The following is a 24,838-nucleotide window of genomic DNA, read 5'->3' as shown; positions in this document are numbered from 1 at the left end:
AACGTAACCCTTTTGATGCAGAACTCCCTCCTTGGGATGAAAGTGAATTCACCATGCATCTCTCATGCCAGAGAACACTTTTATACATTTTCTCAAAAAGGAAGAGAACTCTTTCAATGTAATTTGACTGAGAAAAATATAGTTAAAATGTCTTAAAACTGAAAAATCACCACTTAATTGGGTTACAATGGTAACCCCTTGCATCTGCTAACAGAAATTAACATCTGTTAATTCCATTAAAGAGTCTGAAAATCTTAATACTCTCATAAGAAGAAGAACTAGCAATCTGCACAGTTTATGGCACAGAATGTTGCCATTTGCCTATCATACTGCATATAACAGCAAACATGTTGCATAAGCACCCATCAAAGCTCTCTACCTTGCCATCTGTGAAGTACCGACAATTCATTTTTAAAAACTTGTAACAAATTGGCTCATCTTCCTCTGAGGTGGAGGACAGGACTCTTTGGAGTGGTCTGCAAGCCCTTCTTGCCAAGTCAGCATCCTTCAAAAATAAAATGCATACATATTTGAGTCAGTATATAAACAGTAAACACAGTAATTTTGTATTACATACCGATGTATTTTTATTATTAACCCTACATATCACGTTTTTAAAAAAATTATTATTTTTTAAAAATAAATTGTTCTTAAAGCCATTCATATAGAAAAAAGAATGAGAAAATGGTTCTCTGTCCAAAAAGGGCTTGCAATCTTAAACAGCAGCCACTGGAGGGACACTGTGTGGGATTCAACAGGAGCAGTTCCTCTCACCTTGCCAAATAAATGGGTTACTATTTTAAAAGTACTTCTTTGCCCAAGAAGAGCCAGCGTGGTGTAGTGGTTAAAATGCTGGACTAGGACCGGGGAGACCTGAGTTCAAATCCCCATTCAGCCATGATACTTTCTGGGTGACTCTGGGCCAGTCACTCTCTCAGCCTAACCTACTTCACAGGGTTGTTGTGAGGAGAAACTTAAGTTTGTAGTACACCGCTCTGGGATCCTTGGAGAAAGACCAGGATATAAAATGTAAATTTAAAAAATGTAAATAAAACTAGCAAAAAACCTAGTTTCATGCACATTTAATCCTGATATGATGCTGTGTGATTTTCATAGAAAGATACAAAATCCCTCAGCTTCTGCTTGATGAAAGGTTCTATGGAACCTAAAAACCTTGCATATAGACACTGACAGAAATAAGCCAATTTCAGGATACATTTGCAAAATGACAAAAATTTCTCCTAAGCTTCTTTCCTATTTTACCACAACATGCTCTTTCCATGTTGTCTGGCAATGTAAGCAAATTCAAGTCAAATAGATGGGGCCTAGCCTGGGGCTTATTCCAGACCATTACTGCTCTTCCTAGGATCAGGGGCTGCTACTGTTGTTGGAGGTGGTAGGACAGCCCAGGACCTGTGATCTAACATCTACTTACCTCCTGGGCAGAGCCTCATGGTGCTGGACCACTCTCAGACCACCACCCTTTACTGTGTGGAGGCATACATTTCCCCACCTGGCACACCTATCGACACATATCCCGCTACACAAATGGCATCCACGGGCGCCATGTGCATGCTGATGGTACACGGGGCTTTTTGGAACATGTGCCTTCCCAGCAGGAAGCTAGAAGGGTGGCAGAGAGCAGGTAAGCACCTGCTCTCCTTTGTCTTAAAGTTCCCTTTCTAATTTCCTTAAAGGTACTTGAACCACGCTCCGAACCATGCTTCAGGCATATCTCTAGTTGAACAGAGTCATGGCATAGACTCCTCATGTGGCCTCATGAGGACTTCTGATGCTACTATGCAATATGTCAAGGAGTCCCACTACAGTGGAAGGAGTTTGCACATTAATAATCCCCAGTACTGCGTTCACTGCTGTTATGACTGGCTTTCATATTAGGGAGAAGGAGAGAGGGGGGGAGGGAAGGAGACTGTGAGAGTGTACAGAGATTATTTATTAGCCCCAAAGCATCTCAAGTTTTATGACTCTTCCTCAGGGCAACAGATTTAATTCATTCAAAAGGCAACTAGAACTGTCTTCAACACTGTCTCACTCTAAAACAGTGTGGAACTTTGGTTGCCCTTTGAATGAATTAATCTGTTGCCCCGAGGAAGAGATAAGATTCTTAACAAGTGGGGCTAATAAATTATTCTCTGAGCACCTCCACACTCTCTTCTCTCTTTTTGTATTTTCTTTCTCTGGTGTTTGCATTATGGATATTGCACTGGAAACTACTTTAAACATTGCCCCATGTGGGATGATGCAGTAATGTGAAAGGAGGCAAAATATATTTATGCTCAGTTGAGAATCATAGAATAATTTTTTTGCTCAACTAACTCCCAATTGTCAGAACTTCATTCATTCTTCTTAATGTTATAACGAGTTATTGATATTGTAATAAATTATCTGCTGTCTGTTTATTTAATATTAAATGTTGAGTTATTGTGTACAATAGCTCCTTGTGCAGAAAGAGTGGCTGACATCTTGACTGACAAAGCACTGGTACTTCTGAAAAAATTCAACTCACTCAGCTATACTACTGATTTAGTGGTGAGGGCAAATTTTTAACAAGCTTCCATTCCTCAGGAAGCCTTTTGCGCCACCCAAAAGGATGTTCCTAAGGGTCACACAGCACTCAGGAACATATCTGAGGTGACACAAAGAGCTTCAGATGGAAGTGGAGGTTGCCCAAATTCACACACGCACATACACAACACACACACACACACACACAGAGATTGATTAGCATAAGTGCAGCAGCATAAGTGTGGAACTCCTCAGAAGCAGCGATGCTGCAGCACTGTGTTTCTTTAGTCAAGGTATCAGCCAGTGATTTTCTCAGACTTCCTGGTGTGTTTGTTTTTTGGAGAAATTCACCAGTCCAAGCTGTGAACCAATACAAGTGAACAGCTCAGCTCATGGCAACAGCTGCTATGCAGAGCAGTTGGTAAGTGACTCTCATACATGTAAAGTTGTCCCAATGTATTGCCAATCTGTTAAGCAATTCCGCAGCTTGAAAGGAAATCAAACAAAAATAGCTCAGCCAATGCCTCAAACACAACACAGGCTGCCTGACATCTTACCAGAAGCTTATCGTACTCTGCATCTGATGATGAAGGTGAAACAGGAGCACTAGGACTTGAAGCAGCAAACTTTGCAGTAGTGGAAACAGGCTCATTATCTGGTACATACAGAACCTGTACCAATAAAACCCCAACAGAAACAACACTAAATACCTATGAAGTGTGACAAGGAAATTAAACAGAACCCACTATGAACACAGCCACTTTTTAGGCCATCATTGTAAACCACCAAGCTATAAATATACACAGCAGACAGCTACCTCCATTCTGTTACTCTCTTATTACAGGATGTAGCCTACTTTTATTTCTAGTGATGTGGATGTGAAAGCCATTTCTGGAAGGGAAAAGACCTCCCCACAGAAACTATCACCAAGTTACTACCAAAGCTGTTATCCAGTGAGAAGTGCTAAAGTCAACAGAAAACCAACAAGACTTAAGCACTTTTAACTGAAATGCTGCCTGGTCATCACTGGTCAGTAGTCATCACCAGTCAGTCTGTAACACCACAAGATTTCTAAATAGCTCCTCTGTCCAAAGATCGAAGTGAGGAGAGCAAGCAAAGTGAATGAAGATTCACATTGCTATGGACATTCTGGATAACGCACACAATCCTTTTTAGCTAATTTGTTTGGAGCCACACAATCTTTATAATCTACATTTTCTAACATTCAGACTTTTAAAAATTATAATCAGCAGCAAGTTGCTTTAGCAAGGGAAAAATCTACATTTGCTAACAAAGCAAAATGTAAAACACAAATATAAACATATTAAGTACTATGTGTTCTTAAAGTACAGGATGTGACATCATAAGAAATGCTACTCAATGTATAGCTGCAGGCAACTGGGGGCGGGAGTGTTCCAGGGTGTGTTTTTAGTTCACGGAGGATAACGAAGAGGCTCAACAAACATGTCTAGAATTAACATGAACTGAGAACATTACCGAGAATAATTTTGCAGAACTTCAGAGAACCTGCATTGCCTGAAGGAAGCTTATTAGTTTGAAAGTTTCTCAACACTCTTCCAAAACTCTATCCTGGCCCCAGGATTGGATGGATAGACCAGCATTTGCTTCATCTGTAGAGAGACACTGTAAATCTCACTGGTTTTAGAATCAGAGGGATATACAAACTACCAGCACTGAATTCTTGATCTCCTGTGTGGAGAAACACTTCTACTGAGAAGTGTCCAAACACTAGAACCTTCACCTTGGTTCTTATGAGTTTTTCAATAGTGGCTTTAATCATATACCATGATCTCCAGGCTTCCCTGCCACATCACCTTTTCACTGTTTTTAGCCTGAACCATTTGGTGCTAATTGCTGTCATCCTGAGAGATGCAAATGAGATAACTATTATTCCTATCTATATGTCTGGGCCATCCTGACCAGATGGCTATTCCAAGCCTTTCACACTTAAGTCTCAATCTCAGGGGTGACAGACACAAGGAGACAGCTTTTCTGTCTGACCTTTTCGCTCTTCAAAATAAGAGAAAGAAATACAAAAGCAGCTCCCGCTGGGTGCTCATGGTGTCCAAGTTGTGTGTTCCAGAGCTCTTGGGACTGAGCAGTTATTTTGTCCTGACATGGGACCAAAGACTGCTACAACCATGCTTTATTTATTTATTTAACATATTTTTACCCGCCCAAAACTTGCGTCTCTGTGCTGAATTTACGTTGTCCCACCTGTGCCTGCTTGGGCCATTTTGCTGCTGAAAGGGTAAAAGAGCTTTGGGGTTGAACCTTAGCCTTCAGGGAAATAACCAATACATACACGTTTGGACCATCTCTTGTGTATTTTGGAAGGTGCTTTTTTTCAGGCATCCAGTGCCTGGAAAGGTTGGTGGTGGCAGCAAAAACTCTTTTGGAGAAATCTGGAGGTGCAAAGGCTTGAAAGCGAAGGTCTCGCTCGCCTGGGTCTCCTTCACCTCTTGCTTCCCTTGCCACATTCCAGTTTACTAGAAAGCAGCACCATATAATGAGGAAATACAAAACACTGGTTTGGACAATGCTTTTATGGTCCATGTGATTAAAGAAGGGTGCACTGGGTGTGTGCCTGTCACAACGTCTTTCTTTGATGTCCTCCTGGAACACTCCTTTAGCATGTGAGGGAAGTGGTCTGGATGTCCACAAAAGACAAGCACACTATCAGTGTGTTCTCCTTTAAAAGTATCATCCAAATCAGCCCAATGACTTCACTACCAGGTACACTAAAATGTGAAAGGCGGCTTTGGATGTATGTTTTTCATTGTCAATCCAACACTCCAGCAGTATATACATACAAAGTATGTATCCAAAAACATACTTTGGATAAGTGTTTGAGTGGCAGCATGCATACATGCAAATACATTCTCTTCACATGGTGTGCATCTGAAACTGCTGATTTACAACAGTTAAGATCTCACTTTCATCATTGTATTTACTGCAACATGATTTTAGAACTTCATTTTACAGATAGAAGAGGTTGGAGTTTAATCTTGACATAATTACCTGGCTTGGAACAATTGTGTGTGTAAAAAGCTTATTGAGTTCCACAAGTTTATTTGGTGTGACGTTAAACTTCAGAGCTATGCTGTTAAGAGTGTCTTGGCTTTTAGCCTAAAAAGGGAAGAAAAATAGCAAAATTCAATTTTAAAATGTGGTGTCACTAAACATGCAAACACATATCAAAAATAACTCCAAATTTAGAAGACTAGTTCACAAATTTGGGGAAGAGTGTATGCTACATTAATTTCAGAATGTAATGGCCCAATCCATAATAGGGATATCGTTACTCACATCAAGGGTGAGAGATGTGAGTAATATGAGATATCACTCAAAATACTCTTTGACTTAACTTCTACTCTAGCCCAGCAATCCTGAATTCTTTTGCATGGCATTCTAGTGCTTGCATTTGACTTCTGGGAAGAGCCAAGGATCAATAAAGTGTGCCAGCACATAACAGTCTCTCTTTACAGTACATATGAGGATTCATAGAAAGTATTTCCATCTTTTGATTTTGGATTGGAGGCAGGATTTAACTGTGGCAACCTAAGTAAAAACACACTAATGTACAGTAAATCCATAGTACCGACTCACTTTGCTCTCTCCTTAATATCAAATTAGGTCAATCATTTATCAGTTTTAAAACTAATTTGCATTGTCTACAACACAAACTCATCTCACAGTGGACATAATTCCCTAAACCCCATGACATGTTTACTAGAGCTTGAGTACACAGAGCATCTTGTAGTGTTCCTCCCTTGCATTGTGTTTCTGTTAATCTAGAGCGGGGGCTACTAGTACCCTTGGGAGTTCCCAACAGGGGCTACTAGTACCCTTGGGGGTACTTAAAGGTCTCCCAGGGCCCTGTTGTGCAGCCAAATGATTTGTTCCTCATCTGAGCATCGCTGGGTTAAAGCTGACATGTCCTCAGTAATAGGTCTGATGCAGAAGGAGAGGGAGGAGAGTAAGACCCCCCTCTTCTGCTCCTGATTGGCTGGCTACATGCTGAAGCTAAGTGTACCCTCCCCTAAGCCAGACTGAGAGGCGTCAGAAAATTAGAGCAGAGAACTCCCACTGAAATTAATAGGACAAGTAAATTCGTCCTAATAAATTGAATGTGAGTACTTATGGGTTACCAAGTCTGGATGTAAGCCAGCAAGTGGAATAGCCTGTCTCATAACTGTTACATTTAAATGTGTGTGTGGCGGGGGGTTCCTCTGTGGGGTACCTGAGCTAAAGGTTTGCACCAGAAACAGTACACTTGTTTAAAAAGGTTGGAAACCTCTGACCTAGAGTAAGCTGAATTTGGAACATAAGGTTCTATTCTATTTATTTTAAATATGTATATTTCTCTTGTCTTGAAAATAAATTCAAGGCAGCTTGTATCAATTTGGCACAATAAAATACAATCCAAGAACAGAGATTTAAAACAAACATGAAACCATCATATGGGGCCAGTCAGAGGGCAAGAAAGCCAGTCTTCACCACACACAGTGGCAGAGATGCTGCACACTGAAATGTGGGTGTCAGGGACTCACCAGTGCTGCCACACAACATGAAAGACATGCCCAACAGTACGGCATGACGGTAGTTGTGCAACCACTTCAAACAGTGTCCAGGAGTAGAGCTTTTTCCATTGAGAAAGTAGCTCTGCTCAACTGCCTGGATGCTGTTTTAAGTGGTGATGCAAATTCCCTGTTGGTGCTGCACAAGACCTTCAGGGCTGACTTGCATTCTGCAGCAGTCCCAGCAAGTTCCCAGTGTCAACATTTCACTGTGCAACATGTCCACCAGTATAAATATCACAACTTGAAGCCATTAATATATGACAGTGGAAGCAGTCTGGGCTCCTGTGAACATCACAGGTTCTATTAAGAGAGTAAATGTGCATATATATTCAGCACCATTGCTCTGCCTGCCCATTATACTTTAGTCCAAGGGTCCCAATCTTGGATCTCCAGATGTTGCTGGGCTACAACTCTCATGATCTCCAGCCACAATGGCCTTCAACCAATGTTGCTATAGTTTAACAACATCTAGGGTCCCAAGAATGAGAACTGCTGTTTTAGTCAATTGACCTGTAGAGTGTATAGAAATCAACATTTGAACTTTCACTCTGCTCGAAGACCATAACCAATGCACATGCCAAGATAATTATGCCTAAAGGGACAGACTTGTTCAATGTAAATCAGAAAACATTTTCCACAAGTTAAGGAAAGGGAGCGAGACACTAGTTTGGCACTAAAGGACACTGTAACTGGCAGACAACAGCCAATCTGCATAGTACAGATTCACAAAAGTAACATACTCCGCATCTAATTAAGGAATCTAGTAAGATAGTCATACCATAGAAAAAGGACCAAGGATCCCCTTGGTGGCAACATATAAGAAACAAAGTTAAAATGTAGAGTTATTTATATGACATTTGGGAACCCTATGTGTCTGTTTCTTTCAAAAAGAATGCCCATGCAACAATTTCTGTGTGCCTAAGTTCTTACCGTATATTCTATTGTACCATGGGGTTTCTGAGAAACCATTTTCTTTTCTTTCTTTTCATTGGTTTTGATTTGATTGTCATCTGAAGAAGAAACCAGGAGAGTAATTACCTAAGGTAAACAGGTTTTAAGCCAGTCATCTGTCAGCATATGCACATTTTGCAATCACAAATTAGTACTGAACTATACATGTTCTAATGACAGTTATGTTGGCAATACTTGAAAATTGGGGGTGAACTTACAGAGAAAAAAGTGTTTCTTGCATTTAATAGTTTAACACCAGTGAAGACATAGTCACCCACCATGGACAGTCCTACCTCTAACCTTTCTATTACAGTTCTAAAATGAAATCCACATAACTCCTTTATCAACATGAAGAGGTATTAAGTTGTATAGCCTTAATAAATACTCCCGCTCCGCAAAATCCCACGCACAATAGGTTAATAGCAGTTCCAGCTGTGAGAGTCATTACAAATTGTCAGTGCCTGTATAAATATGCTACAGTCAACAAAAGGTTCACTGCTTACAATCACATGACCACATTGCTTACCTAAAGTGACAAATGGTATTATTGTTACAGATGGCAAATACACCAACCACATTTTAATTCAGTAGTCCGTTTCATCTAGTTTGATTGCTTTAATACTCCTACCCACACATATTGGTTCAGTAGAAGGGTTCACACTGCCCATTATACCAATGTTGTGCTTCTTGTTTTTTGAGATCAAGATGGCACTGTACAAAGTGTTAAACCCAGGTCATCCCAATCAAGGCTCAAGTCCCCACTCAGCCATGAAGCTCACTTTATGGGTGGGTCAAGAGCCAGTCATTATTTGCTAGGATAATATGGGAGGGGAAATCTTGCATGCATTCCCATGCATCTTGGAAGAAGGGGAGACTACAAGTGTATTCACATGACTGGAGGCAGGGCAGTTGGGTGGGGATGGGAGAAGGCTGCGCAAAATTTACCTTCCCCCCATTCGATGGTTGAATGTTGGTGGGAGCGCCGAAAGCACTCCCACATGATCTGCCTGTTCGTGGCAGCACAGATCTCTGGAGGCCAGGACACGTTATGGGGCCTCCAGGAACCCCATAATACACCACACAATGAGCACGATGCATAGGGGAATCACCCGGGAGATGTCTCTGACATCTGAGCGTTCACAGGGATCCTGGCACCAGGGTTAAGGGTGCAAGCATGCCCTTAACCTTGACTGAAGGCTAGGATAAAAAGCAGGGTTTGGTGGGAGGGCAGCACTGGGAGCTGCCTTGCTCCCAACCCTGCACACAAGAAGCTTAGCCTAGGCTGCCCTTGTCCAGGCTAGGCTGCTCATATGAATAGCCTTTATAGATGCAACCAATTCAAACAGTGCATGTATACATATAATAAAGGTTTACAAGTACTGTACCATTAGGGCATGTGGTCAGTCTAGATTGGGGTAGGTAACCTTTGGTAGGTTCCAGCTGTTGTTGAACTACAACTCCCATCATCCCCAGCCACAATAAATTGTGGCTGGGAATGATGTTGAGCTACAACTCCCAACAGCTGGAGCACCAAGGTTGCGACCCGGGGCCTGAAGGGTAACAAGTCAAGATCAGAAATTAATCAATTTCATGACTACATCCTGGTATGTTTTGGGCAGGATCCATTCAGTATTTCCTTCCTCAAATTACAGTGGAGGATAGGGCTTTAGCTTTGTACAGACAAAGTGGGAACCCAAAGTACAACTGAGGAGCGGAAACTCACTGCTTGCAGAGATGGGAGTTTTCTAGAAATTTATGAATTGGAAAAATTTCCCTCATTTGCATAAAATGTATGTTATATATTTTTTCTCAAAAAAACAACTACACAAATTTTCTTGATGCCTTAAATAGATTATGACCTGTTTTGCAACGTTATTTGACCTACTTATTACGATTTAAAGTGGGGGCGGGGGAGAAACCACCTCCAGCATATTAATTTCCCATATTCTGTCTCAAAAGTAGTGCTGCCACTTTCCCCACTCAAGCAAAAGTGCAGCAGTAGGTCTGGTACTTGTGCTCCTGCACATGTTTAATGCTTGTCTGGATGTCAACCAATAAAATTTTAGAAATGGAACACTGTCCACCAGAAAAAGAAAGTATGGGAACATTGTTCATAAAAAATTTCCTAACCCACATCTCTGATCATGTAGAAATGTTCAAAATTGTAAAGCTAAAGTACATTATTAACCTTAAGCACTACTACATGGTGGAACATTGCCCTTCACTGATCACCCTCCAGATCAAAACACTGAGGGTGACCCGGAGAAGCAAATAAGAGAGATGTCAAAAAGAGACAGAGTGGTAATAATGGGTGACTTCAATTACCCGCACATAAGACTCAGTAAATTCACATTCAGTAGTGAAAAAGAGGCCAAATTTCTATTTATGCTAAATGACTGTGCCTTAGAACATTAGTTGCAGAACCAACCAGAGAGATGGCGATCTTGGATTAAATCCTGAGTGGTGCCCAGGATCTGGTGCAAGATGTCAGAGTTGCAGAATAAGAGTTGTGTCAAGGGGAATAACAAAAACACCTTTAAAATATATCAGCAGCAGAAAACCTGCCAGGGAAGCGGTTGGACCCTTAGATGATGAGGGCATGAAAAGGATTATTAAAGAGGATAAGGAGATTGCAGAGATGCTGAATGAGTTCTTTGTGTCTGTCTTCATGGCGAAGGACACTGACCATATACCCACTCTGGAACTGAGCTTCTCAGATTGGAGGCTGAAGAACTGGGCCAATTTGAGGTGATGAGAGAGGATGTTCTAAGCGGTCTTAAAAAACTAAAAGTTAACAAATCTCAAGGGTCAGATGGCATCCACCCAAGAGTTCTGAAGGAACTCAAATGTGAAAATGCTGATCTCCTAGCAAAAATATGTAACTTGTCCCTACAGACAGGCTTTGTACCAGAGGACTGGAAAGCAGCTAATGTAACTCTGATTTTCAAAAAGGGATCGGGGGCGGGGGGGATCTGGGAAATTATAGGCTGGCTAGCTTAACTTTGGTGCCAGGTAAATTAATGAAAAGAAGAATGGGACTTGCTGAAGGAGGACCAGTCTTGCCTCACTAACCTTTTGGAGTTCTTTGAGAGCATCAACAGGCATATGGATAAAGATGATCCAGTTGACATAGCATACTTGGATTTCAAAAAAGGTTTTGACAAAGTTCCCCACCAAAGGCTCTTGAGTAAACTTCGCAATCATGGAATAAGGGGCCAGATCCATGTGTGGACTGGTAACTGGTTGAAGGACAGGAAACAGAGGGTAAGTATAAATGGATAGTTCTCTAAATGGAGGAAAACAAGAGGTGGGGTCCCCCAGGGATCGGTACTGGGACCAGTGCTCTTTAACTTGTTCATAAATTATCTAGAAGTTGGGTTAAGCTGTGAAGTGGCCAGATTTGCAGATGACACCAAACTATTTAGGGTAGTGAAATCCAAAAGAGATTGTAAGGCGCTTCAAAAGAATATCTCCAAACTGGGTGAGTGGGCGACAAAATGGCAAATGTGGTTCAATGTAAGCAAGTGTAAAGTGATGCATATTGGGGCAAAAAAACAACAAAAACCCTCAACCACATATATGCTGATGGGAGCTGAGCTGTCAGTGACTGAACACGAGAAAGATCTTGGGGTCATGGTGGACAGTTCATTGAAAGTGTCGACTCAATGTGCGGCAGCGGTGAGAAAGGCAAAATTCCATGCTACGGATCATTAGGAAGGAGATTGAAAATAAGAGTGCTAGCATTATAATGCCCTTATACAAATCTATGGTGCAACCACATTTGGAGTAATGCGTGTAGTTCTAGTCACTGTATCTTAAGAAGGATATTGTAGAACTGGAAAAGGTGCAGAAGCGAGCAACCAAGATGATCAGGGGCCTGGAGCTAGGGGTGTGCACGGAACCGGTTCCATGCACACTAGAGATGTGCACAGAACCACACGCTGGTGGCTCAATGCCAGGAGGGTCGTACTTTAAGGGCAGGGGAGGATGCACTTACGCTTCCCTCCATTTCTCTCCGCCAGCGCCCAGTATTTCCCAAGTCCCATGGGGCGGCAGCGTACTTCCCTGCCGCCCCGTTTGCTTTTCAGCCAGAAGTAGCTGGCCATGAGGACATACAGACAGTGATCTCATAAGCCTCCTTCCCTTAAGAGGAGTAGGCTAAAATGAGGGGGGAAATAGGCACACAGTCATCCCTCAGCAACCACGGTTTTGAGTATGCATGACTGGGATTTTGTAACCAGTCTCACCAGGGGCATAGCAAGGTTGGAGTGGGCCCCGAGACAAGATTTTAAAATGCACCCTCTCACTGAAGCTCAGCTCATGAAAAAGCTCAGCTCATCTTAAATGAGCTCATGAAAAAGCTCAGCTCATCTTAAATGAGGCTGAATAGGGTAACAAAAAGCACAGTATTGCTCTATCTTTCTATCTAAAACCTATGTGCCACAATAGAACATCATCCTAAATTATTTTTTAAAGGGTTTTGTAAACTGTAGACGATGCAAGTCATTTAATGGTACTAGAGAAAGGCATGCTGTGCTGGTAGCTCCAGGTCTTAACACTCACATCAATTTCGGATGATGAATACAAATGAAGGAAGCCCGGGCAGGTGCGTGGCTGGGGGAGTAAGTCATGTGACTTGCCTCTGGGGGGGGCCAAGGCAGTGGGCCCCCAGGCAACTGTCTCCCCTTGCCCTATTATAGTTATGCCACTTCATAACTACAGCGTTCCACACTTTAGCTTTTGTCTCCATCGTGGCCAGGTCTCCCTCCTTTTCCACCTCAACCCCACTCTGTGCCGAATTTACGTTGTCCCACCTGTGGGATGTCCCACCTGTGGGGGTGAGGTGGAAAAGGAGGGGGACCTGGCCACGATGGAGACAAAAGCTAAAGTGTGGAACGCTGAAGAGCTGCTGAAGTGGGGAAGGACAAAGATTCCTGTCTGGCTTGGGCCGGACTTGCTTCCCTTCACTATTGCCAGAGTGGCCTCCGGGTTCAGCAGGGAGATGGTAGTCAAGGAGCTGCCATGCAGCAGCCGCCACCCTGCTAGGAGGAGGCAAGCCCAGTTTGAGAGAAACAGGCAGAGGAAAGGAAAACAAAGAGGCAGTGGGGGGAAAGAGACAGAGACAGAGACAGAGAGAGAGAGAGAGAGACACGCAAGGGCAACAGGTAGAGGAAAGGGAGACAAAGAGGAGGCCAATGGCCACGGAGGATGTCATTGGAGGGGAGCAAAAGGATGACAAACCCTTTTGCGTTTCTGCTCCATGGGGTGGTGAGTGGGTGAGCTGGCGGATGAGTGAGCGGGCAGGCTGATTTTCAGTGGATTTTAGTGCTTTCCCCCTTGTTTTTTGAGGTGCTTTTGGGACTGCAATTCCCCAATCTCTCTCATTCCCATTGATTTCTATGCCTCACCAACCATGAATTTGCCAACTGCTGGGTTTTGCAAGAATGCAACCCTGACAGTTGGCGAGGGATGACTGTATATGATTCTTAAGTCCTTATTATCATCGGCTACTAGTTGGAGGGCTAAAGGCCAACCCTATCCTCAAAGGCAGGATGCCTCTGAGTACCAGTTGTAGGGGAGTAACAGCAGGAAAGAAGGCATGCCCTCAACTCCTGCCTGTAGGCTTCCAGCGGCATCTGGTGGGCCACTGTGCGAAACAGGATGCTGGACAAGATGGGCCTTGGGCCTGATCCAGCAGGGCTGTTCTTATGATAAAAGTGGGTCCACTGCTACAACTTCAGGGTGAAAGTGGGTCCTAGATCTACCATGGTAGGGGTTAGGTATCATAATTTCAAAACATACCCAGAGTTTACATAGTGTGTCTAAGGTCGTGGATGTAACTGCCATCATAAAAGGGAATAATACTTATGGGATTGCAAAATCAACAAGTATCAAGCACAGCATATTCTGTTGATGTCAGAACAGCCTACCTATGTGTAATTTCCTGTCATCCAGTGTTTTATGACCTTACTTGGAGCTATGGGCTTCAGGAGGATTTTTCATATGACCTTGTATAGGTATTAGTCCTGTAACTGATTAGTAACTGGTCAGTTAAAAGGACATTTCTTTCATTAAGTGTTGCTTAAGAACTTTCTTGGAGCACGTACACAGTTAATTTTACAAAATTAGAACTCAATACAGTAAGGTAACACCACATGTAAGTAGAAAAGGTGTCTGTTCTGAAGATAACAGAATTCTAATGATACTAAAAGCATTAAGAAAGGCCACAGTAGGACTTCCAGAATATCACCAGGAAAATAAATAGGTAGTGGGCATAGGAACTGCTTTGTACCAAGTTAAGCTACTGATCTAATCCCAATACTCTGCTGACTGGCAGCAGGTCTGCTGGTCTTGCGGTAGCAAGCATGACTTGTCTCCTTAGCTAAGCAGGGTCTGCCCTGGTTACATGTGAATGGGAGACTAGAAGTGTGAGCACTGTCAGATATTCCCCTCAGGAGATGGACCCACTCTGGGAAGAGCAGAAGGTTTCCCTCCCTGGCTTCTCCAAGATAGGGCTGAGAGAGATTCCTGTCTGCAACCTTGGAGAAGCTGCTGCCAGTCTGTGAAGACAACATTGAGCTTAATGGTCTGACTCGGTATATGGCAGCTTCCAATTATCATTATCATTATTATTATCTCTTGTTTACACAGTCAGACAGGTGTTATTGACTGGTTTGTTTTATCCAAACATCGAGTCCTTCCCAAGGACCTGGGATGGCTGAATTTTATTGTCAATTGTTATAGATATCGTCGCAGAATATAGGCTGTTCCCAGTAAAGCTGCTTTTTGTAATTGGCTGATGGTGATTTCAGTGACCCCTGTGGTGTTGAGGTGCTCTTCAAGGTCTTTTGGAACTGACACCCAGGGTGCCAATTACCACTGGGATTATTTTGGTCTTTTTCTGCCACAGCCTTTCAATTTCAATTTGTAGATCTTTGTATTTTGTAATCTTTTCTATTTCTTTTTCTTCTATTCTGCTATCCCCTGGTATTGCTATGTCGATTATTTTCACTTGTTTTTCTTTCTTCTCGACTACAGTTATATCTGATGTATTGTGTGGCAGATGTTTGTCTGTTTGTAGTCGGAAGTTCCATAATATTTTTACATCTTCATTTTCTTCAACTTTTACAACAGCTTTTCTTCAGCTTGTTTTACAACAGCTGATTAGGTGGTCCACTGTTTCATCTGCTTCTTTACAAAGGTGGCACTTGCTGTTTGTTGTGGATTTTTCGACTTTTGCTCTTATTGCATTTGTTCTTAGTGCCTGTTCTTGCGCAGCCAGTATTAAACCCTATGTTTCTTTCTTCAAGTAACCATTCTTAAGCCATTGCCAGGTCATGGTGATGTCTGATTTTCCACTTATATTGTGCAAATATTGACCATGCAGGGGCTTCTTTTTCCATTTTTCTGCTCAGTTCTTGACTTGTTCTTTCTTGTAGGCCTGCTTTCTTTCATTGGTGTTGAATAGTTTCACATTATTGACCATTTGAAGTGCATCTTCTTCTCTGTCCTTGATATATTCTTCAAGGCCTCTTTTCTCCTCCTCTACTGTTTGATGGACTTGCAGCATTCCTCTTCCACCTGAGCTGCGAGGGAGGTAGAGCCTATCTACATCACTGCGGGGGTGCAGAGCATGATTGATGGTCATGATTTTCCTGGTCTTACGATCTAGCGTCTCTAGCTCTGCTTGGGTCCAGTCTATTATTCCTGCAGTGTATCTGATAACAGGTATAGCCCAGGTGTTTATGGCTTGTATGGTGTTCCCACCATTGAGTTTGGACTTGAGGATTTTTCTAACTCTCCTGATATATTCACTTCCCATTTTTCTTTTAACTTCAGTGTGTGCAATGTTATCAGCCTGGAGAATGCCCAAGTATTTGTAATGTTCTTTCTCTTCCAGTTTCTTGATCTTGCTTCCATTGGGCAGTTCTATTCCTTCTGTTTTTCTTATTTTTCCTCTTTTCATTATTAATGCAGCACACTTGTCTAGTCCAAACTCCATTGCTATATTGCTACTGAATATACGAACAGTGTTTAGCAGTGATTCAATTTCTGACTGGGACTTTCCATACAACTTCAGATCGTCCATGTACAGCAGATGGTTTATTTTACTTGATGTTTTAGATGTTTGGTATCCGAGGCCTGTTTTGTTGAGTATCTGTGAAAGTGGGGTCATGGTGATTACAAACAATAGAGGGGATAGTGAGTCCCCTTGGAAAATGCCTCTTCTAATGCTAACCTGTCCAAGTGTCTTGCCATTGATTGTTAACTGTGTACTCCACATGCTCATTGCTTTTTTAATAAATATCTGAATGTTTTTGCTGGCACCAGTTGTTTCTAAACATTTTAGTATCCATGTGTGAGGCAATGAATTATTATTATTATTATTATTAATTCGATTTCTATACCACCCTTCCAAAAATGGCTCAGGGCGGTTTACACAGAGAGATAATAAATAAATAAGATGGCTCCCTGTTCCCAAAGGGCTCACATTCTAAAAACAACAACAACAAGATAGACACCAGCAACAGTCACTGGAGGTACTGAGCTGGAGGTGGACAGGGCCAGTTACTCTCCCCCTGCTAAATAAAGAAAATCACCACGGTAAAAGGTGCCTCTTTGCCCAGTTAGCAGGGTAGCCTTATGTTCCTAAGGTCAGGGGCAGAGATCTTCCTCAGCCTTCCTACCAGAGATCTTTACACTAGGAGGTGCCAGGTACTGGAGGTACCTTGCATATGCAAAGCACATGCTCTACCACTGTGCCGCAGCCCTATCCCTTTGATATATGTGGCATATGCCTGCAGCATATGCTTTCTATTACTATCTACTTAAGGGCCAAAACTATATGTAACATATAGTCATATTTCTCTTTTCTTTGGAAATTTATCTTAAATCCAGCCTTTGAGGCTGGAGGTTTTACTGGGCGAATGGCCATTGGGGGATGGGAGAAGGAATGCAATGGATTAACTCTTTCTCTCCTAGATCAAAATCAAACTGCTTTGTATTTATTTATATATATATGTATTTATTTATATACATACTGCCATTCGTCCTAGGACCCCAGGGTGGTTAACAATAAGATAAAAACAATCCAATAAAAACCAGAATGAATACAGCTAAAAGTTTAAAAAGAGCAAAAGGACAGCTCATTGGCCAAAAGCCTGGATAAAAAGGGCAATCTTCACTTTCCTCTTAAAGGCTGGGAGAGATTAAACCAAATGCGTCTCAGCTGAGAGCAAAGTCCACAGCTTTGGGGACGACTGCTGAGAGGGTCCTGTCCCACCTGCTCAACAAACAGGTCTCAGCAGGTGTTGGCGCACAGAGCAGAGTCCTCTCAGCACTAGGGGTGTGCAAACAGGTTCGAATTCGAACCGGTTCAATATCGAAGTGGTTCAGTTCAAAGGTTCAGGGTTAAGCCCAACCGCCACCCCCAGTTCAGCTCGACCCCGGACCGAATACACACACACACAGACACACACACACAGAATTCTGAATATTGATCTGAATGAATATTGGATAATAAAGCACTGAGGCTGAAATTCCTAACACACATAGGCTGGAAGTGTTCCAATTTCTTCCTGCATAACATGCAGTGTGAAGACTAGGACTCAGGTTACTTAACAATGATGGTTACCTTACATTTTAAAACACTTAAAAAAAAACTACATATAATAATAATGATGATGATGATGATGATGATGATGATGATGATGATGGAAGGACTTGATGTCTGGATAAAACAAACCAGTCAATAACACCTGTCTGACTGTGTAAACAAGATAATAATAATAATTGCTTTTAATAAGCACGTGTTTCAAGGAGGTAATCATGAGCTACACCTCTCAATCTTTCACTCAACATGCACAAGGCAAAATTCCGTATCATCAGAAAACTTTCGAAATCTATCCACTTTATCTAGTTTTCTAAGATCTATTAACCCTATGTTTCCACTCCCTCCTCCATATGTAAATAACCATCAGCACAAAGGAAATAAGTTATTTGCATACCTAACAAGAGGTAAGGCTGCCTGTAATCCACAGACCAGGAGAACTGCTTCTGAGCTGAAAAGCTGTGCATAAGTTTTATCATCTTCTTTGACAGCAAGGAGCTGCTGTGATCACTGGCTACAGGGAAAGACTCACATTTGTGGGACTGTAGCCTAAAGAAGACAAAGCCTCTTCCCATTCCATGCTCATGCTTCTTTCTGAGAATTCACAAGCAGCTACCTTTAATGCCTCTTTAGGCACAGTGGGCAAACAGGTCTTGCAAAATTCACCTGGGTGCTGGACACAGCAACAATCCACAGCAAACATCTTCAGGCATGGGAGTGAGGACAGGTCACCCTCATGCCTCAAAAGATCCCAAGTTCGTCTTAAGTCTTTTGCAACTTTCAAAAGAAAAAATATATAGAAAACATGCTTTGCTTCCAACAAGTTCTTTGCCACACCTCCTGCCAAGTCAAAGCAGGCAAGACTGTCAGAAAACTGCAAATAAACCACAGCAAAATCAAGACTAAGCTACACAAAATAAGAGTTTATCAACTTCTCCCTATTCAAGGAATTTGAAAAAGCTCCTGTTGCCTATGACTTAAGGCTAATCCTTATCTACGGAATCTTTGCGAAGGTGATGATTGAGAAAGGGGATTGTCCTAGTCTGTGCAATCCAGATGTGGTCAGAGTTAGGAAGAGTCAAATTCTACATACTCCACTCCTCCCCCTCAGCCTGAAACATGAGCACAACCTTTTGTAACAAAAGGGGACAGAAGGATTCTAAGGGACATACATAGCATGTAGAGTCCCACACAGTTTACACAAGTAATACTTCTTCATTTCTCACAACTGTAATTCAAACATATAGAGATTTCACACAAGACCCTGAAAGCCTGCTCTCTTTTTTCTGCCCCAATTCTCCACACCTTTCATACATATTTAACTTACATTGGCTACCCTGTATATTCAGTGATCAGAATGGCTCTCTAAGACTGCTTTCAGTCCCTCATTTAATTTATTTATTTATTGCATTTCTAGACCTCCCCATCCAAATGCTCTGGGCAGTGCATAACAAATTTAAAAAACATAAAAACAAACACCATTTAAAAATATACTACTTAAAACAATATAAAAAACAATTTTAAAACAATTCAGAGCCATTTAAAACCAATTAAAATACTTAAAATCAATTAAAAAACCTTGGAAGGCCAGGCCAAACAAGTTTCTAGGGCTCTCTTAAAGGCCAATGATGAGCCTAAATTACAGATATCTGCTGCGAGTGCATTCCATAGGCCAGAAGCAACTACAGAGAAGGCCCAGCTGCCACCAGACGTAGTGGTGGTAACTGGAGACAGACCTCTCCAGATGACCTCAACACGTGATGGGGATCATATAGAATTATTAACAATATCCAATCTTTAACAATATCCAAACTACTACTACTTATATAATGCTTTCCCACAAAGTTTCCAAAGTGATTTATATGGGAATATAAAGAACAAATAAGTAAGATGGTTCCTTGACCCCACAGGATTCACAATCTAAAAGGAAGATATAAGGTAAACACCAACAACAGCCACTGGAGGGATGCAGTGCTGGGGTTGGATTAGCCAGTTGCTCTCCTCTGCTAAACGTAAGAGAATCACCACTCTGAAAGGTGCCTCTTTGCTCAGTTTGCACAACATGATATATTAGCATGTTGTGCAAACATGCACAAATGAAGAGTTATGGAGGACCATGTCTGTAGCACTTCCATTTGTCTAAATATCCTAAAACCTTCCCTAGCTAAAATATACATTGAACTTAGAAGTTACTATATTCTAGTTTCTATTTAACATGAAAAATCTTCAGAAACTCTGTGCCTGATACCCTTCACCATTTCCACTTGAGGGTTGCCTGCAACCCTCTTTGAAACAAAAACACTGTGCACAGATTATTTGGGTGAAGTAATTTGGGATGGTTATGCCCCCATCACCATCTCCGTATTTCTGAATAAAACTAGAGTCCTGACAAGAAATGAAACAATACCCAGCAGGAACTTTCCTGAGGGCATTCTTAAAACCAAATGGACCCATAAACCTTTGGAGAGATCATTCTGCCTGCTCTCCTATGCTACGAGTGTTAAAAATCCAAAGAATTCAAACCCTCACCAGGTAAAATCTGTCAGTGACAAGAGAATCACAAATTTGTCTTTCTGCAAGCTTGTAGTCCAAGATCAGATCACCTGCTTCATCCAACGATGCCTGTTATACTTGCCAACCATAGGTGTGTACCAAAGTCAGACCTGATGCTAGAACAGAGGTGTCCAACTTAGGCCCTTCAGCTGTTGTTAGACATCTCCCATTATCCCTGACTATTGACAGCTGTAGCCAGAGAGAAATGTTTCTCCCTCTCTCACAACACTGATTCCCCAACAAAAGTTATTGATTAGAAGTCATGGAATAAGTGGACAGGTCAGGTTCATGTGTAGATTGGTAACTGGTTGAGGGACAGAGGATAGGGAAAATATTGACAGTTTTCTCAATGGAGGAAAGAACGAAGTGAGGTTCTCCAAGGATATGTACTGAGACAAGTGCTCTTTTTCATAAATGATCTAGAAGCTGGGATAAGCAATGAAGTAGCCAAAATTTGCAGATGACACTAAATTATTTAGGGCAGTTAAATCCAAAACAGATTGTGAGGCACTCCAAAATTATCTCTCCAAACTGGGTGAGCAGGAGACAAAATGGTGAATGCAGTTCGATGGAAGCAAGTGCAAAGTGATACATATTGGGGCCAAGAACCCCAACTTCAAATATACACTGATGGGGTCTGAGCTGTCAGTGACTGACCATGAGAGATCTTGGGGTCGTATCTTAAGGAGGACATTGTAGAACTGGAAAAGGTGCAGAAGAAGGCTACCAAGATAACCAGGAGCCTGGAGCACCTTCCTTATGAGACAAGACTACAGTATCTGTGACTTTTGAGTATGGAAAAGCTGTGATTATGGGGAGACATGATAGAGGTATATAAAATTATGAATGGAGTAGAGAAAGTGGACAGAGACAAATTTTTCTCCCTCTCTAACAACAGTAGAACCAGGGATCATACCCTGAAACTGAAGGCTCAGAATTTTAGGACCAACAAAAGGAAGAAGGTGTTTGTTTTTTTACACAGTGCATAATCCACGGACTTCTCTGCCATGGGATGTGGTTATGGCCACCAGCTTGGATGGCTTTAAAAGGGCTTAGACAAATTCATGGAGGACAGGTCTATCAATGGCTACCAGTCTGGTGGCTACAGGCCACCTCCAGCCTCAGGGGCAAGATGCCTCAAAAGATGCCTCCCCTTGCAAGGGAGCAACAGCAGGAGAGAGGGCATGCCTTCACCTCTTGTCTGTGGGCTTCTCAAGAGGCATCTCATGGGCGCCTTTGGGAAACATGATGCTGGACTGGATAGGCCTTGGGCCTGATCGAACGGGGCTGGTCTTATGTTCTTATGGATGGGGGTTGTAGCCCAGCAACAGCTGGAGGGCTGAAGTTGGGCACCCCAGTCCTAGAGCATATTTTCTAAAAGTGATACACAATATAAAGAGGTATATTGGAGAAGCCACTGCCAGTCTAGACAATACTGTGCTAGATAGAGCAATGGTCTGAGTCAGTATATGGCAGCTTCCTAAGTTTCTATGTACCTTATACAGGTTCAGATCAAATGGTCCAACTAATCCTCAAACTGACCACATTGTCCTGATTGGGCAGTTTTCTGTAGCAAAAGTCTTTCCAAGATCTGCTACTTGAAGAATCAAGTACCTGAAGAATCAACTATTTTGCTCTTCAAATACCAGCTTTCTTTGATACACAACTTAACAACTTTGATGGTAAGCAGTGGCCGACATCCAGGCTAACCAGGGCTTTCCATTGCACAAGGGTGGAGGGGCAAATTTTAGCAAACAACACCCCCCCCTGCAGATGTGTATGCCTCTTGAAACTAACTCTAAGGATATAGCTGTGAGAGGCACATACAGCTGGGGGGGTGGAGGGAGTCAACAAAAGTCACCATCTCCTCCTCCATGCAGCAAAAAAAGAAATCCCTGAAATGTCGTCCAATGCATTTCAAATGATAGTTTCTGGTATGTCAAAAGTGCATTTGCATGCTTAAAATACCTGTATATACCCAAAATGAAGATGACCCATTTTAAAAACTATGGGTTAAATATAGGTTATACTATTTACCCAAAAGGAGGACCCTGAATTTAAGACAACCCCCTGATTTCTAATATCTAAGAACTTGGGGGGGGGGAACCCTAGTCTTGGATTCAGGTAAATACAATAGGTTGAAAATGTTGCCATTATCACAACTGCAAGCAACCCCCATCACTTTGTAACACCTAGAAGTAGGTCAGAGGTGGGAGAACTAAGGTTACAATACAAATTATGATTTCTCTCCTCTCCAACTCCTGAAAGGAAACCACAGCAGTATTTATAGTTATTAATTTACTAAGTCCTGCCATTAAACTTTGGCCTTTAAGTGGAAAGAGCAAATAAAAAGTCTACAGAAGAGGATACTGAAGAACGCCAATATATAACTATTAATTTAACTACTGAAATCGGAAACCATTTTTTTGCCACTAATAAGAAGAGCAATCAAAAATGAATAAATCCAAAAGCAAGCTGTTGTAATCAGGAACAAATCACCAATCAGCACAATTGCAGCTAAGCAAAGAAGCCACTTTTACAGTGTTAAATTGCTAACATGTGTAACATACTTTACATTTATGCCTATATACAAAAACAAATCAGAATCTGTGAGAAGGGGATTATTTGTTTATTATTTATTTATTTATTAATATGCTGCCTAACTCCAGGTGGTTGCAAAACATCCAGCAAAACTTTCACAATTGGGTTACTTGCTCCATGACCAAGCACTCTGAAATGTTTTTCACAAAACAGGAAAACTTACCAAACAATCAAACAGGAAGATCATCAATTGTTGCTATGAATGGTCACTGTCTTATCTTGTATGCGTAAGACATATGTATACAGTGTGTAGCTTTGCTTTGACATGTCAAAGAGAGTATCTCTTCCATTCCACAGTATTGTTGCCTACTGGCTATAGTTTTTTCTGTGGGGACCCTGCCTGCCATCTGAGAACACTTCATGCATCTGATGAATGATGCACCAGCGATTTCGGGCACAGCACCAGTGGCGGAGAAGAGGCAGGGAAGATAAGGGCACCCTCCCTGCCCCTTAAAGCCCCCCCCCCCCGATCTGGCTCGAATGCTGCACTGTCGAACCAGTTCATGCACCTCCCTAGTCCGAATTCACCAATCTTGATTTATTCTGACCACAATACTCAAAATAAACCTAGAGCTGAACCCAAAATTTGACGCAAATTCAGATCTAGATTTATTTCAAGCCATATAGTTAAAAGAAGCCAAAATTAATCTGTTTGGACAATACAAGCAACCCTGGCTTCTAACCACAAATCAGAAAAGTTGTTCTAACTCACATGAGGAAAGGGGAGGGAGGTAAGCACACACTCTCAGAACTAAGGAACGTCACATGAAGCCAAGTTTTAATCTTGGTTCCATGTGATATCTGAACCTGCCCAACCTAAGGAGAAACACAAGGGACTCCAGCAATAGCCACCAAAGGAGCACTATGCTGGGTTGAATAGGGAAAGCTGTTATACCCCTGCTAAATAAAAGAGACTTTTACAGAACTCTGTGCCCAGTTAGCAGAGATTCTGCCCATTATTAAGTATGTATGTATGTATTTATTTATTCATTTGATTTGTATACCACCCTTCCAAAATGGCTCAGGGCGGTTCACAGCACAATAAAAACAATTACAACAAGTTAACAATTAAAATCAAACTTTTAAAACACAATTAAACCAATTAAACAGCTAAAAACCCTGGAAATCAGGGCAACAATTTAAAACAATTTAAAACCATGGAAGGTCAGGCCAAACAGATAGGTTTTAAGGGCTCTCCTGAAGGACAGCAATGATGTCAAATTACAAATTTCTGCTGGGAGTGCATTCCACAGCCCAGGAGCAGCTACAGAGAAGGCTTGCCTCTGCGTTGCTACCAGACGAACCAGTGACAACTGGAGACGGACCTCCTCAGATGACCTTAACATGCGGTGGGGATCATGTAGAAGGTGCTCTCTTAGATAACTTGGACCTAAGCCATTCAGGGCTTTAAAGGTAATAACCAGCCCTTTGTATTTTGCCCAGAAACATATTGGCAGCCAGTGTAACTGTTTCAAAACAGGCATATTATGGTCTCTCTGGGTTGCCCCAGAGACCAATCTGACTGCTGCATTCTGAACTAAGTTTCTGGACTACGTTCAAAGGCAGCCCCACGTAGAGCGCATTGCAGTAGTCGAGCCAGGAGGTTACCAGCTGATGCACCCAGAGGTTTCATGCAGATTTTAAAAAGCATTGGTGACAGAATGGAGCCCTGGGGGACTCCATATAACAGCTCCCATTTTGAGGAGCAACTGTCACCAAGCTCCAGGTCTTCTCACATCAATTTCGGAGGATAAATGCAACTGAAGGAAGCCCGGGCGGATGTGCAGCTGGGGGAGTTAGTCATGGGACCTGTCTCTGGGCCCCCACCCCCCAAAAAGCAGTGGGCCCCCAAACAACTGTCTCCCCTTGCCCTATTATAGTTACGCCCCTGGTGGTGATCCGCACTTCCCAAAGTAGTAAGAAGTTCCAGGGGCACGCAACTGATTGAATTCTGTTTTCCTTTGGAGGAGAGATCACTCAAGGCTGATAAGTT

The 24,838-nt window shown here is 42.1% G+C and overlaps 1 protein-coding gene across 3 annotated transcripts in view; it reads right to left on the bottom strand.

Moving 5' to 3' along the window:
* NCOA7 (nuclear receptor coactivator 7) overlaps positions 1-24,838 on the bottom strand; it is a 131,231-nt gene that overhangs the window by 41,318 nt on the left and 65,075 nt on the right. For all 3 annotated transcript variants that reach the window (XM_053285257.1, XM_053285273.1, XM_053285264.1), the window contains exons 4-7: positions 8,061-8,140; positions 5,569-5,676; positions 3,084-3,197; positions 380-505 (exon numbers count right to left, since the gene is read on the bottom strand). In XM_053285257.1, coding sequence (XP_053141232.1) covers positions 380-505; positions 3,084-3,197; positions 5,569-5,676; positions 8,061-8,140 — 428 coding nt within the window. The remainder of the gene's footprint in view (positions 1-379; positions 506-3,083; positions 3,198-5,568; positions 5,677-8,060; positions 8,141-24,838) is intronic.

This window comes from Hemicordylus capensis, chromosome 1 (assembly GCF_027244095.1).
Source record: "Hemicordylus capensis ecotype Gifberg chromosome 1, rHemCap1.1.pri, whole genome shotgun sequence".
NCBI lineage: Eukaryota > Metazoa > Chordata > Lepidosauria > Squamata > Cordylidae > Hemicordylus > Hemicordylus capensis.
This window is presented reverse-complemented; position numbering and strand designations above follow the sequence as displayed.